Below are 16,503 nucleotides of genomic sequence, written 5' to 3'. Positions count from 1 at the left end.
ATTTTTCTTTGAGGTTAGTTCAATGCAGTTGCATCCAATTTCTGATTTCCCGTTAATTTAATCTTTGAGGGTTAGCTTAATGCATTTGCATCCAGTTTCCGATTTTCCGATAATTTTTTTTTTTTTTATATTAGTTTTATGTATTTGCATCTAAGTTTTGATTTTCCGTTAATTATTCTTTGAGGTTAGTTTAATGCAGTTGTATCCATATTCCAATTTTTTAATAATTATTTTTTAAGATTAGTTTAATGCTTGCATTTGCATCCAGTTTTTAATTTCCCGTTAAATATTATTTGAGGTTAGTTCGATGCATTTGTATCCAGTTTTCGGTTCCCCATTAATTATTTTTTGACATTAGTTTCATTCAGTATTATAACTATTTTTTAAAGTATTTGTCCTTATTGCTTTGCCGTTATTTTTTCTTCATTTTATATTATATATTTTGTGGTGTTATTTTTTGTATAATTGTTTTTAACTATATTTTGAGACCGTATTAATGGTATATTCGAAATAAGTCGGTGTTTTATCATAGACACTATAATTGTATGATTTGTAATAGGAAATTAACCTTTTACAAATCACCTATTTTTTAGCAAATTTTTTATTTTATTTTATCAAATATATAAGAATTGGAAATACACTTAAACTCTCAAAATATAAGAATTATAAATACACTTAAACTCTTTAAAGAGGTTCCATGTACGTGAGATTATAGGCTATTAGAAAAATGCTATCTTTCATATTAGAGTGTCACGTAGGAGAGAGAAAATGTTAACTCTCATATTAGAGTACCACATAGGAGAGAGAAAATCTTCCATTAAAGGTATATGCTTTAGTATATAGATAGTAGATGCAGTTGCATTCGGTTTTTTATTTTCTGTTAATTAATTTTTGAGTTAAGTTCAATGCATTTGCATCCAGTTTTCGATTTCTCATTAATTATTATTTGAGGTTTGTTTAATGTATTTGCATACCGTTTTCGATTTCCCGTTAAATATTTTTCAAGGACTTGCATCCAATTTTTAATTTTCCGTTAGTTATTCTCTGACGTTAGTTTAATGCAATTGCATCCATTTTTCGATTTCTAGTTAATTACTTTTTGAGTTTAGTTTATTGCATTTGCATAAAATTTCTAATTTCCCGTTAATTACTCTTTGAGCTCAGTTATGTATTTGAATATAGTTTTCGATTTCCTTAAAATTATCCAATGTGGTGTGTAATACCAACTTCTACCGATCGATCTGTAGTGTCCTTCTAATACTTAATTTACTATGTGGGATCATCGAAGATTATCCAATTCCCAATTTTCCATTAATTATTATTTAAATTATGCATAGCTCACTATGTGCGAATCTTCAAAGATTATCTACGAACAGATGTTGTTATATTAATTATTATGAAAAATATTTGCAAATATGCATAACTATTATATATTAATATTATATTGATCACTCAACCAAATTTCTTATAACGTGAAAACCTCACTTTCCATTAAAAAAAAAACTCACCTTTGATAAAACCCTTCAACTTTATTTTGTTGTTTAATAATAGAACTTTGATTGAAGTTTTGTGAGATTGTCTAATAAGTCGAAGTTCATATATATTGAAGCTACTTGAATAGCAATGAGTTCTCAATCATACAGAAAAAGATAAGATAAACACCATTTTAAATGCAAAACTATACTTATCGAGACATTCCCACAACATATAACCCAACTATGTTTTGAGGTTAGTTCAATGCATTTGCAACCAATTTCTATTTTTCCGTTATTTATATTTTGAGGTTAGTTCAATGCAGTTGCATCCAATTTCCAATTCCTGTTATTTATTTTTTGAGATCAATTCAATGTAGTTGCATCCAGTTTCTGATTTATCGTTAATTATTATTTTCGGTTAGTTCAATATATTTGCATCCAATTTCCAATTTCATGTTAATTGTTCTTTGAGGTCAGTTCAATGCATTTGCATCCAGTTTCTGATTTCCCGTTAATTATTCTATGATATTAGTTTAATGTATTTGCATTTAGTTTCCGATTTCTCGTTTATTATTTGATAAAGTTGCATTTGCATATAGTTTTCGATTTCCCGTTAATTATTGTTTGAGGTTAGTTCAATGAATTTGCAATTAGTTTCTAATTTCCTGTTAATTATTTCTTGAGGTTTTGCATCCAGTGTATTTTTTTAGATTAGTTTAGTGCAGTTGCATCCAGTTTCCGATTTCCCGTTTATTATTTTTTAAGATTAGTTCCACGCATTTGCATCATGTTTCCAATTTATAATTAATTTTTCTTTGAGGTTAGTTCAATGCAGTTGCATCTAGTTTCCGATTTCCCATTAATTTAATCTTTGAGGGTTAGCTCAATGCATTTGCATCCAGTTTTCGATTTTTCGACAATTATTTTTTTATGTTAGTTGATGTATTTGCATCCAAGTTTTGATTTTTCGTTAATTATTCTTTGAGGTTAGTTTAATGGATTTGTATCCATATTCCGATTTTATATTAATTACTTTTTAAGATTAGTTTAATGCTTACATTTGCATCAAGTTTTCGATTTCTCGTTAAATATTATTTGAGGTTAGTTCGATGTATTTGTATCCAATTTTCGATTCCCCATTAATTGTTTTTTGACGTTAGTTTCATTTAGTATTATATATATTTTAAAATATTTGTCATTATTGATTTGTTGTCGTCCCCATTTTCTATTATATATTTTGTAATGTTATTTTTTGTATAATTGTTCTTAACTATGTTTTGAGGCCGAGTTAAGGATATATTCGTAATAAGTCGGTGTTTTATCATATACACTAAAATTGTATGATTTGTAATAGGGAATTAGTTTCGACAAATCACCTATTTTTTAGCAATTTTTTTTTTATTTGATCAAATATATAAGAATTGGAACATTAAAAATGTTTGATTCATAATAGGAAATTAACGTTCTACAAATCACCTATTTTTTAGCAATTTTTTTTTTATTTGATTAAATATATAAGAATTAGAAATACACTCAAACTCTCAAAATATAAGAATTAGAAATACACCCAAACTCTCCAAAAAGGTTCTATATACGTGAGATTGTAGGCTATTAGAAAATACTATCTTTCATATTAGAGTGCCACATAGGATAGAAAAAAGGTTAACTCTCATATTAGAGTGCCACATAGGAGAGAGAAAATCATCTTTTAAAGGTCTCTGCTTTAGTATATAGATAGTTGATGATAGCCGGGTTTTCCGGAACTAACTCTCACCATCGAATAGGCAAATTTTAATCTCTCTATTTATCTAATTGAGAAGTACCTCCCTCACTGAAATTATAACCAGCTCCTCCTTTATTAATAATTTAGAAACCCCTTCAATTAGCCCCCTCCCCCACTGTTTTTATTCCACACAATCAGAATCTATTGAAACCATGCTACCTATCGATCTTGAAGGACCGGTTTGAAGACTAAACAACTGATGTGTAGCTCAGTTTGCATACTTGTAGATAGTAGATGTGCCGACTCCTGTTCGTGCGAAATTAAGGCAAGTATGATGATGATGATGAGTTTGTGTACCTCTAAAACTGTCATTAATTGGGATGCAAATACTAATCTTTATAGTGGCATCTCTACTCTCTAGTCTTGGTATGTCTTGCCCCTACATGATAGTTTTTGTGTTTCATTCAGGCAACTCATGCAATTGCTCTTTACAACGGTGAAGGTGTGAAACTAGAATTTGAAGGGTGTAGATCGAAGTTAGACACTCCACAACTGTGAATCCCAATCTTGTTGTTGGTTTATCTTTTATAAGTTACTTGTGTCTGCGTGTGTGTGTGAATTGGGGGGAAACAAAAAAAAAAGCCATAAACAAGTGCACACCAAACAGTCAAAAAATATTTGCAGTCAGGAAACTAAGTATATCCTCTTTTGGGCATTCTTAGTGTTCAGAACAATAGTTACAGAAAGGGCTCAACCAATAAGTCTGCAGTCCAATTCGAGGGAGTCCAATGTCGCCCAATGATTCAAGAAAAAGTAGAATGTTTAGGTTTTTACTTAGGGGCAAGGCTCATGTTTACTATGTGGCTTCTGGTGTTAAATGTCAGGTCAGTGAGAGTGGCATCTAGTGTAGTCAAAGTTTCAAATGATAAACTTTTCGAACTAAAGTGATAGTGGCCGGATAACGATTGTGCTCCATTGGGAGTGGTGTCAGCTTGCCTTTGGGGGTAGACCTAAGCCACCCTGTATCTTTAGTTGCATATACACGGTGCGAAATTCAGTTGCAGATAGAGGAATACGGTATGGTGGGCCATTGGAGGAAGATTTTCATAGTTTTTCAGGGATAAGGGACCATTTTAGTTGGTCTGAACAAAGATTGCATAATAACCAAGTTATAAATGTTTCAGAAGAACATAAATGAAGGAAAAATTACATAGAAAAACACTGATTTAATTTCTTTTGCTCTCTCTATCTCTTTCATATTCATTTATTTTGTAAAAGACGTGATTTTACATTTCATTTAAACCGTTGTTAGAGTAAGTTACGTTCTCCGTGAATCCTAGTACCAAGAAATGTGTCTCTGATAGCGTGCAATTCTCTACTGACATCTTTAATATCCATTCTCTCTGATGGTGATTCCACTGAACATGCAACCCCAATTCTAACTATTGCAATCATGCATTCCGACAATTTTTTTCTTCTGTGATTGCTATTAGTATCTCCTAAAGTGTCGTCTCCATTAGATAGAAGTATTGGATCTACAATATTTATAAGTTGATCTTGCAAACCGTTGCTAGCATAGTTATGGAGGCTTAAACCATCTTTAAACATCTCATCAGTTGGTCTCTTTCCTGTGGACATTTCCAACACCATAATTCCATAACTGTACACATCACCTTGTGTGGATGCATCAGCTCCCATACCATATTCTGCAATATATACATCAATCACTAGTTTACGTAAAATCATTTAAATGCATATATAAAAAACTAAGTATATAGATTAAGAGCCATTGGCCAGCAAAAAGAAAAAGAAAGAAAAAAAAGACTGAAAGAAATATAGTAGTGATATAGTTATGCATTACATACATTATATTACATAGAGATTGAAAAAGTCCTCACAATCGTCAATTAAGATATTGATAGAAGTAAACAAACTAGCTTAATTACCGCCACAACCACAGTTCTTTTATCCTCGATCTTTTGTATTTTAACTCAGCTTAGATAAAGTTAAATTTTTTATTATCTCTAACATCTTTTTAATAGATAACAATTCCTTTTAAATCTTTTAAGATACCTAAACAACTATGCTATAAGCTCCGGAGCTGAAAACATCCAACAATCTTGTACGTATATCAGCTCGTGTAATTGGGCTGTACTTAATGGTGTCGAACTTAACATGGGAGGCAAAAGGATTTGATTTCCACTAAAATATAATATAGCTGCACATAAAGATTATAACTAATGTAGTATACCAGATATTGATTTCATGCATTTATGAATTGGAAAAAGGACATAAATCAAAATATGTCGATATTGAAATTCCTACCTGGAGCGGCATAGCCAATAGATCCCTTTACTCCTGTTGAGGTACTTTGACCATCATGCAAGTTTTCTATTGATCCCGAAAGAAGCTTTGCTAAACCAAAATCACCAACATGAGCTACCATATCATTATCAAGAAGCACATTGCTTGGCTTTAGATCACGATGAATAACCAAAACGTGGCACTCGTGATGAAGATAGATAAGCGCAGAAGCAACATCAATGGCGACATTTAGTCTTTGAAGTAGGTTCAAATTCGATTCTTCATCTTGTTCACTGATCTCTTGATGCAACCACTTCTCTAAACTTCTATTTGGCATGAACTCAAAGACTAGTGCTTTAAATTCATTTCCTTCATAATCCATGCTAGAGCAAGAGGTTAGAATCGTAACAAGATTCCGATGGCGGATATTACGTAATGATTCACACTCTACCACGAAACTCTTTAATGCTCCTCTCAATTGAAGATTGAACACCTTAATAGCAACAACGGTTTCGTATTGGTTAAGCATTCCCTTATACACACTGCCAAAACCACCGAACCAACAAAAATTAGCCGGAGAAAATCCACCGCCGCTGAGAAAGATCTCCATATGAGACCTTGAGATGCCAATCACTAAATGATGGCAAAGAAGCCGTTTTAAGTTTACTTTTTCTCCTCAAGTAAAATATTAGAGAACATGAAGCCAAAAGAATGAACACGGCCACACCGATCATAATTGCCATTTTGGAAGGATCGGACCTTCCATGCTTTTTTACACCTTGCTTTTCAGATTTCTTAATTTGGCATGGTGGCAATTGCAGTTCAGGTATACCCCCACAGAGATCAGAATTCCCAGCTACTGAAAAATTGCTTGCAATTCTAAAGATTCCGTTCACTGGTACCTCACCTTCAAGTTTATTGAATGATAGATTCAACCGCTGGAGATATGGAGAGTTCTCCAAATATTTTGGAATTCCACCCGACAAGTTATTCCTTGATAGATCCAACTGTTGGACATTCTTTAAAGAACTCAAAGATTGAGGAACTATCCCTTCAAACAAATTTCCGTCCAAGTATAAATTTTCCAAAGTCAAACACTCACCAAGAGTACTAGGTATTAAACCAGACAACTTATTTCCAGATGCATCCATTTCAGCAAGATTTTTTATTTTTCCTACTTCTAAAGGTAGGGAACCAGTTAAGGAGTTCTGAGAGAAGGAAAGAAGAATCAGAGTGGGAATATTAAAGATCTCTTTTGGTAGGGTACCATTTAGGTTGTTTTGTTCCAGACCCAGAACTTGCAATTGCCTAAGAGCACTAAGACCCGAAGGAATGTTTCCTTCCAATCTGTTCCTACTTAAAAACAATTCACTCAATTTAGTATTGTTTGCGAGAGAAGATGGTATCGGTCCAGATAATTTGTTTTCTGACAGATCTAACCCCTGTAAACTACGAAGTTTTCCAACAGAAGATGGAATATTACCGTAAAAGTTATTAGACCCGAGACCTAATCCAAACAAATTGACCAGGTTCCCAATCCCTTCTGGGATAATTCCAGATATTTGATTTTCTCCTAGAAGCAACCTCTCCAGGTTGGAGAGATTGGTAATAGAGTTCGAGAAAACACCTCCAAAATTGTTTCCGTCCAAGGCCAATACCTTTAGATTACTGGAGTTGGTCAAATAAGTGATAAAACTCAAATCATGAGCTTCTCCTATTCCTAGATGATTTTGTTCAAGATTTAGCCGTTCAATAGTTTGAGGTAATTGAAAATCCTTAGGAACTTGTCCTTGGAAATTGTTTTTTGCAATATCAAAATCTTTGAAGTTTAGAAGCATTAGCTAATGAAACCGAGTAGGCGAGAAAGTTGATTTCCACCACCAAAGAAATCAACGAGATTAGGGAAGAGTGATGCCCATGTCCGGTGGAAGACTACCACTAAAGTGGTTCTTGGCAATTCCTAATGCATTGAGGGGATGAGATGTTGAAAATTGTTAAAGGGCCTCACCTGCATTGCACTATTACCTTCAACACTAATATGTTTTAGGCTTGATCTATTTCAAAGTCGGCCGGAATACTTCCAACCAAATTATTTTCACGTGTAGAGAATTTTTGAAGCTTAATTTAAAGATTACCTAAAGAAGGTGGTAGCACTCTGTCACGATTGGTTCTTCCAATACTCAAGAATTCAAGCTTTGACAATGAGCCAAGCTCTGCCGGAATATTCCCTGTAAATTTGTTCCAACTTATATTAAGGAGCCTGAGTTCAGTACATTGGGTTAGATTGACTGGAATTTCTCCTTCGAAAGTGTTATCTCGCAGATCGAGTCTTTGAAGACGAAATAACCGACCAATTTCTTGTGGAATCTCCCCATAGAGTTTATTTTCCTGTAGTCGGATGTCCCATAGGAAAGTGAGGTTTCCAATATGAGGCGATAATGTTCCAACCAAACTCTGGCTGGAAAGATTCAAACTTATGACTCTTTGATGACGCTTGCCGCATGTAATGCCTTGCCACTGACAGAAATGGAAAGATTGGTTCCACGAGCTTAAGCCGCCTTGAATTCCATCTCTAATAGCGATTAGAGAGTGAAGATCAGTCTCATTTCCAGAGGTGGCCATAGAAGGTTTTGTTTGTGATATCAACTGGTTAAAGAGTAGGAAGATGATGTAAAAGTTAAGTAATGTAAATGCCTGGTTTGAAATCATCTTTGCGAATTGTAGATACTAAGGTATGTGGTGTAGTACTATATATATAGGAGCATTACATTGCGACGTGTACTTTTTTAGACTTCAAATTTGGTCTTTCCTGTCAAGATCTTCATTAATATTGCCGTTGCATCTCCATTAATATTTCCTTCAAGACCTCCATTAATATCTTCAAATGTCGTGTGTAATGGTTGTGGCTCTCGCTCTCAAACCGCTTTCAATATTCTAAAGGAGAGGAAAAGAGTCAAATTGCATGTAATTGAAGTGTACTTGGTTCAATTTTTTCTTGCCCTGTCAAGATCTCCATTAATTTTGCCGTGAAGAATAATTTGGTAACTGGGTCATTCTCAATCTAATTAATGTCGGTTTATGTAATCGCTTAAACTTTCCAAAACCAACTCAAAAACATTGGCTACCGCTCACTTTATTATTTCCGAACAACTTCATCTTTATATCGCTTTTTTTATAGGGACGGTTAAGATTTTTACATCGATACATTTGTTTTGGCGTATAAATATCTACAAGACTTCAATCTGCTGTTTTCTTGTTTAATGTGATGAATTTTAATTGCTTTCTCGCGTAAGGTAATGGAGGATTCAAGGACATCATTGCCAAATAATAAAACTCAAGAATCGATAACATTAGAGTGGCGTCAACTTTTGAAGCAAATCCTGCTTGGGCTTCATCAATGACATTATCCAGTATCTCATACACCTTGACCATAGCAAAAATAGTAACACTTAGCAACTAAAGTGAATTAAAGTTTACATTTGTGGTGAGAGATAGTAAATACCAAATGGTGCAGACCACGAAGTCCTGTACTTCCAATATACACTCCTAACACAAAAAAAAAAGGTTACAACTTTATAAATTGAGTGGGTTTGTTTGTTTGTTTTATTATTACCTGAATCTGTTCAGGGCATCTCCAATGGGGGGTGTAAAATTACACCTCCACCTAGGCTCCACGTAGGTGCCATTAGAATTTTACACCTCTAATTGTATAGTATTGTATAGCTTATAAATATCTACACTCTATACTCTCCAATGGAAGAGTGTAAAAAAAAAATAGATTTTAAACTCGGACGTCACTCCAAGTGGCGCCCCTCTTTATTTAAATGGGACGCCACTTGGAGTGACGTCCGAAGCAAAAAAAATTACTTTAGAATTAGAAAGGGACGTTACTCCAAGTGACGCCCGAAAATTATTTCACTCGGGACGTCGGAAAGTGTCGCCGGGTTTTTATTAACTAATAGCGAGAGGGGAAATTCCCCACCCTCTCTATTAGCTAATACACTACTACCTACGGTATAGCACCCCCATTGGAGAGAGTTTTTTTATATTTGGAGTGTAAAATTTCCACTCTATACGGTTTACACCCCACATTGGAGATGCCCTCAGAGCCATAAGCTTTGGAAGTTTCCTCTTGAAAAGCTTCCATGGCCATACTTGACGACATAAACGCCCTTGGTGAACCCGCATTTCTCAGCAGAAACCCACTCGAAACTAGTCTTCTTGACTAAAATTTAGTCCTAAAAATAAAACAAAACAAATGTAAATAGTTTAAATAAATGAAGTAAAGAAAATGGGTATAGGTAAAAGTAAAGTACCTAGAAGTAGTAGTTGAGAAGAGAGAAGAGCGAGAAAGTAGAAATGAGGAACGTTGGAAAGAGTGAAGTGAGGAAGAAGAAGAAGAAGTGAAGAAACGAGAGGTGAGAAGACGAACGGGTATACGATGGGGTTTAATGAGTGCCATTGAGGATGAAGAAGAAGAAGAAGAAGTTAATAAAGTTTCTCCAATCTTTCTTCTTCTTCAAATGGTGAAGGAGTAGTTTTTTTTTATCTTTTTTAAAATGGTGAAATTGCAGATAACCCCTCTTTTTCTTGTTTTTTTAATCTCTGCTCTTTAAAGTTTAAACCCTACTTTTTTTTTAATACACGGGGTTTTTGGCATTTGGCGGTCCTAATTAGGGCTGTCAATGGGCCGAGACAAGCCCGAAGCCCGATTGAATCCGAACCAATAAGATAAGGACTTAGACTTTAAATTTAGCCCGATAAGATTATTGGGCCAGGTCTGGACATACCTATGTCCAATCCGATAATGGCCCGGCCCGAAATCTATAATAGTTTATGTGTTTTATATTTAATATTATTAATATATCTATTATATTTACTGAAAGTTGACATAGAAAATTGGAAGCCATATTGGTTAGTATTGTGCCTGCCACACAAGAGTTGTGGGTTCGATTCTTGCCACTTACAAATTTGATTAAATTTTAGATAAAAATAACAGTTCCCATGTATTGCTAACGGACCTAGGCCTGGCCCGAATCCGAACTTGCCCAATAGGACTTAGGCCGGGCTTAGACTCAAAATATCAAATATGATTTGGGCCAGGCCTGGACCTAGGTGTGTCCTGTTTAGGTCCGGCCCGTTGACAGCCCTAGTCCTAATATCGAAACGGGTAATAACTTGGACTTTTGTTGGGTTTGACTTATACTGGACTCGGGTCGAAGATTTAGAAAACTTGGGCTTGGGCTGAAGACGAATTTGGTCCACATATTATATTCTTCGGTGTCTCAAATCACCACCAGTTACTGCCGTTAAAACTCAGAACACATGTTCCCCAACTCCCAAGTCAAATAGAAGACATAGAGTTATAGTTTTATTAGTCTTTCGAATATGACCTTCTATTTCTTCCACAATTATTTTGCAATATCTTTTTTGTCCTCCGTGAATGTAAACACTAATCTTTGTAGTGGAGAAGAGGAACAAGAATAATGCATATATATCATCAACACATTGAAGATGCGCAGAAGAAGCGAGGATGCTTATAGGAATCAGAATTTCTACTCTAGTTTAATTTAGATTTCACAGTTGCTTTTACCTTTGGTTTACAATAATAAAGACTGAAAATAGATAATTTATGTGCCGACGTACCTCTAAAACTGTCATTAACTGGGATGCAAATACTAATGTTTATAGTGGCATCTCTACTCTCTAGTCTTAGTATGTCTTGCCCCTACATGATAGTCTTTGTGTTTCATTCAGGCAACTCATGCAATTGCTCCTACGCAACTGAGGCAGGAAACTAGGGACTGAAGGGTGTAGATTGAAGTTAGACACTCCACAACTGTGAATCCCAATCTTGTTGTTGGTTTATCTTTTATAAGTTACTTGTGTCTGTGTGTGTGTGAATTGGGGGAAAATGAAAAAAAAAAATACAGAAACAAGTGCACACCAAACAGTCAAAAAATATTTGCAATAAGGAAACTAAGTATATCCTCTTGTGGGCACTCGTAGTGTTCAGAACAATAGTTTCGAAAAGAACTCAGCCAATAAGTATGCAGTCCAATTCGATGAAGTCCAATTAATGTCGCCCAATGATTCAAGGAAAAAGTAGAATGTTTAGGTTTTTACTCAGAGGCAAGGCTCATGTTTACTATGTGGCTTCTGGTGTTAAACGGCAGGTCAGTGAGAGTGGCGTCTAGTGTAATCAAAGTTTCAAATGATAAACTTTTCAAATTAAAGTGCCAGTGGCCAGATAAGGATTGTGCTCCATTGGGAGTGGTGTCAGCTTGCCTATGGGGCTAGACCTAAGCCAACCTGCATCTTTAGTTGCATATACGCAGTGCGAAATTCAATTGCAGATAAAGGAATACGGTATGGTGGGCCGTTGGAGGAAGATTTTCATAGTTTTTCAGGGATAAGGGACCATTTGAGTTGGTCTTAATAACGATAACATAATAACCAAGTAATGAATGTTCTAAACAGTGTTTGTGAGGGACTAATACACACAACCAATGTATATTATACACATGTCCAGCACAACTCATCACATAACTATATCAAGACCGACCTGCCAGGTCGCTCATATCAAGATCTGCCAGGTCACTCATGTCAAGACCTCAGCCAAGTCGCTCATATCAAGACCTCAGCCAGGTCGTTTATGCCAGGTCGCTCAGTTAGGTCTTGTAACGCTCAGAGAAGGAAAGACAGTCGTTACAACAATTCTATAACAGCAACCATGCACTCATTTAAGCTCATTCAAGAGCCTCATGGATCAGAGGTCACAAGCTATAAATCACGAGGGAACTACCAAAGAAATGGGGGAGTTCGATGCTCACATTCTCTCCACCTCCAACTTCATCACTCAAGATGAACTACGTCTGACTTGATTTCAATTCATTAGATAACTGGATATGTAAGCAGCTCACAACACAGACCTGAGTTTAGTCAAATATCTTATACAAACCTAATTCTCCAAGATTGTAAGATCGTGACTAAAATATACCTTTACAGTGTTCTATATAGCTCAGAAGAACATAAATAAAAGAAAAATTACATAGAAAAATATCGATTTAATTTCTTATGCTCTCTTTATCTATTTCATATTCATTTATTTTGTAAAAGATGTGATTTTATCTTTCATTTAAACCGTCATTAGAGTAAATTACATTCTCCGTGAATCCTAGTACCAAGAAATGTGTCTCTGATAGCGTGCAATTCTCTACTGACATCTCTAATATCCATTCTCTCTAACGGTGATTCCACAGAACATGCAACCCCAATTCTAACTATTGTTGTCATGCACTCCAGTAGTTTTGTTCTTCTATGGCTGCCAATTCTCATGCTATAAGTATCTCCTAAAATGTCATCTCCATCAGATAGAAGTATTGGATCTACAATCCTTATAATTTGATCTTGCAAACCGTTGTTGGCATACTTATGGAGGCTTAAACCGTCTGTAAACATCTCATCAGTTGGTCTCCTTCCTGTGGACATTTCCAACACTAGAATTCCATAACTATACACATCACCTTGTGTGGATGCATCAGCTCCCATACCATATTTTGCAACATATACATCAATCGCTAGTTTCAATTAAACATTTAAATATAAAATATATATTCATATTAAGAGCCATTGACCAACAAAAAGAAATTGAAAAAAAGAAAAAGAAAAAGAAAAACAATTTAAATAGTCATATCATAGTAAATGTCCTCGCAATCATCAGTTAAGATATTGATAGAAGTAAACAAACTAGCTTAATTACCACCACAACCACGATTCTTTCATCCTCGATCTTTTCAATTTTAAATCAAGTTGATGGTTTTTATTCTCTCTAACAATTCCTTTTTCCCCTTTTAATATATCTAAATAACTATGATATAAGCTCCAACTATCCAAGGCCCTCATGTACCTCTATCAGCTCATGTCACTGGGGTGTTAATGACGTTGAACTTAACACGGAAAGAAAAGAGGCAAAAGGATTTGAGGTTGGTCAGTATAATGTGGTTGCACATAAAGATTTCAACTAATGTAATATACGCGATATTGATTTCATGCATCTATGAGTTGGAAAAATAATCGAAATCAACATTATTGAAATTCATACCTGGAGCGGCATAGCCAATAGATCCTTTTACCCCTGTTGAGGCACTTTGATTATCATGCAAGTTCTCTATTGATCCCAAAAGAAGCTTTGCCAAACCAAAATCACCAACATGAGCTACCATATCATTATCAAGAAGCACATTGCTTGGCTTTAGATCACGATGAATAACCAAAACGTGGCACTCGTGATGAAGATAGCTAAGCGCAGAAGCAACATCAATGGCGACATTTAGTCTTTGAAGTAGGTTCAAATTCAATTCTTCATCTTGTTCACTGATCTCTTGATGCAGCCACTTCTCTAAACTTCCATTTGACATGAACTCAAAGACTAGTGCTTTAAATACATTTCCTTCGTAATCTACGCTAGAGCAAGAAGTTAGAATCTTAACAAGATTTCGATGGCGGATATTACGCAATAATTCACACTCTGCCACCTAAACTCTTTAATGCTCCTCTCAATTGAAGTTTGAACACCTTAACAGAACAACAGTTTCAAATTGGTTGAGCGCCCCTTATACACACTTGCCAAAACCACCGAACCAAAGAAAATTAGTTGGAGAAAATCCACCGGGCCGCTTGAGAAAGATCTCCATAAGAGACCTTAACATGTTGATCACTGAATGATTGCGAAGAAGGCGTTTTAGGTTGAATTTTTCTTTTCAAGTAAAATATTAGAGAATATGACGCCAAAAGAATGAACACAGCCACACCGATGATAACGACTATTTTGGAAAGATCGGACCCTTCGTGCTTAAATAGGCATGGCGGCAATTGTAGTTCACGTATACCCCCCACAGATCGGAATTTCCAACAATGTAAAAAAATTGCCGCAATTTTAAAAATTCCTTTCATCGGTACCTCACCTTCAAATTTATTGAAGGATAGATTCAATATTTTGGAGATACGAAAAGTCCTCCCAATATTTTGGAATTTCACCGACAAATTGTTGCTTGATAGATATAACTCTTCGACATTCTTTAAAGAACTCAAAGATTGAGAAACTGTCCCTTCAAACAAATTATCGTCCAAGTACAACTTTTCCAGACTCAAACACTCACCAAGAGTACTAGGTATTAAACTAGACAACTTATTTCCCGCGCTTTGATTTCAACAAGATTTTTTAGTTTTCCTACTTCTAAAGGTAGGGAACCAGTTAAGGAGTTCATAGAGAAGTTAAGAAAAAGCAGAGAGGAAAGGAAAAAGATCTCTTTAGGTAGGGTACCATTTAGGTTGTTTCGTTGCAGACCCAGAAGTTGCAATTGGCTAAGAGCACCAAGACCGAAGGAATGTTTCCTTCGAGTCATTGCCCTCCCAAATACAATTCACTCAATTTAGTATTGTTTGCGAGAGAAGATGGGATCGGTCCAGATAATTTGTTTTCGGACAGATATAACCCCTGTAAACTACGGAGTTTTCCAATAGAAAATGGAATACTACCGGAAAAGTTATTAGACACGAGATCTAATACAAACAAACCGACCAAGTTCCCAATCCCTTCTGGGCTAATTCCAGATATTTTATTGCGTGCTAGATACAACTCCTCCATTTGCTTGGAGAGATTGGTAATTGAGTTCGGGAAAACACCTCCAAAATTGTTTTCGTCCAAGCCCAATACCTTTAGATTACTGGAGTTGGTCAAATAAGTGATAAAACTCAAATCATGAGCTTCTCCTGTTCCTAGATGATTACGTCCAAGATTTAGCTGTTCAATAGTTTGAGGGAATTGAAAATCTTTGGGAACTGGTCCTTTAAAATTGTTTTCTGGAATATCAAAATCTTGGAGTTTAGAAGCATTATCTAATGAAACTGGGAGTAGTCCAGAAAGTTGATTTACGTACTAATGTGTACAAATCACTAAAACAGATCGATTGTTCTACTCTCACTTGAAAAAATTTATCACATGAACATGTCCTATGAACGGGTGCCGTTATATTAAATTATTCTAAAAAATATTAGCAACTATGCATATCTATGAGATATGAAAATTATATTAATTACTCATTTAAATTTCTTGCACCTATATACTCTTTATAAAAAGAAAGCACCAAATCCTGATAAAAATGTTTAATAATAGAAGTTTGATTAAAGTTTTGTGAAAATGCCCAATGTGGCGAAGATAATATTGAAGCTACTTGAATAGCATGATATCCTCAATCACAATAAAAGAATTATAATAAACACTACTTAAAATGCAAAACTATATTTGTCGAGACATTTATTCCCCCTACATACAATACAAATATGTTTTAGGGTTATTAGTTCAATGCATTTGCATCAAGTTTCTGATTTTCTATTAATTATTCTTTGAGATTAGTTTAATGCAGTATGTTGCATCCAGTTTCCAATTTCTCATTAATTATTATTTGAGGTTAATTCAATACAGTTGCATTAAGTTTTCGATTTCCCGTTAATTCAATACAGTTGCATCAAGTTTTCGATTTCCCGTTAATTATTATCTGAGGTTAGTTCAGTGCAATTATATCCACTTTATGATTTCCCGTTAGTTATTAATTAAGGCTAATTCAGTACAGTTGCATCCAGCTTTCGATGTTTCGTTAATTATAAGAATTGGAAATACACTTAAACTCTCAAAATATAAGAATTATAAATACACTTAAACTCTCCAAAGAGATTCCATATACGTGGGATTATAGGCTATTAGAAAAAAGACTATCTTTCATATTAGAGTGCCACGTATGAGAGCGAAAATGCTAGCTCTCATATTAGAGTACCACATAGGAGAGAGAAAATCCTCCATTATGCTTTATGCTCTGTTTGGTTCGGTGCACCGAGTTGCAAATAACAAATAGTTGCAAATGGCATGTGATTGTAATGCATCTAATTGCATTGCATCCAACTTACTTGTGTTTGGTAAACCCAAGGCAAAAGGATATGATG

The 16,503-nt window shown here is 34.9% G+C and overlaps 3 protein-coding genes across 3 annotated transcripts in view; all 3 read right to left on the bottom strand.

Moving 5' to 3' along the window:
* LOC147484591 (uncharacterized) overlaps positions 1-16,503 on the bottom strand; it is a 36,357-nt gene that overhangs the window by 18,128 nt on the left and 1,726 nt on the right. The gene's annotated exons all lie outside the window — the stretch shown is intronic.
* Positions 4,352-5,987, bottom strand: LOC147484593 (receptor kinase-like protein Xa21). The gene is made up of 2 exons (XM_086577932.1): positions 5,524-5,987; positions 4,352-4,904 (listed from the first exon to the last, which is right to left on the bottom strand). The coding sequence occupies exons 1-2, from the start codon at positions 5,882-5,884 to the stop codon at positions 4,507-4,509; spliced, it is 759 nt and encodes a 252-aa protein (XP_086434058.1). The 5' UTR covers positions 5,885-5,987; the 3' UTR covers positions 4,352-4,506.
* Positions 6,072-7,340, bottom strand: LOC147484592 (uncharacterized). The gene has a single exon (XM_086576292.1). It carries the CDS (start codon positions 7,338-7,340, stop codon positions 6,072-6,074), a length of 1,269 nt encoding a protein of 422 aa, XP_086432418.1.

Source organism: Coptis chinensis, chromosome 8, assembly GCF_015680905.1.
Source record: "Coptis chinensis isolate HL-2020 chromosome 8, ASM1568090v1, whole genome shotgun sequence".
Lineage (NCBI taxonomy): Eukaryota > Viridiplantae > Streptophyta > Magnoliopsida > Ranunculales > Ranunculaceae > Coptis > Coptis chinensis.
This window is presented reverse-complemented; position numbering and strand designations above follow the sequence as displayed.

Excerpts from the sequence above, each read along its gene's own strand:
- LOC147484593 (XM_086577932.1), bottom strand. The coding sequence starts at position 5,884 with ATGGATTATGAAGGAAATGAATTTAAAGCACTAGTCTTTGAGTTCATG. Across the intron at positions 4,905-5,523 it reads TATTGGCTATGCCGCTCCAG|AATATGGTATGGGAGCTGAT; the intron begins GTAGGAATTTCA and ends TATATATTGCAG.
- LOC147484592 (XM_086576292.1), bottom strand. The coding sequence starts at position 7,340 with ATGCTTCTAAACTTCAAAGATTTTGATATTGCAAAAAACAATTTCCAA.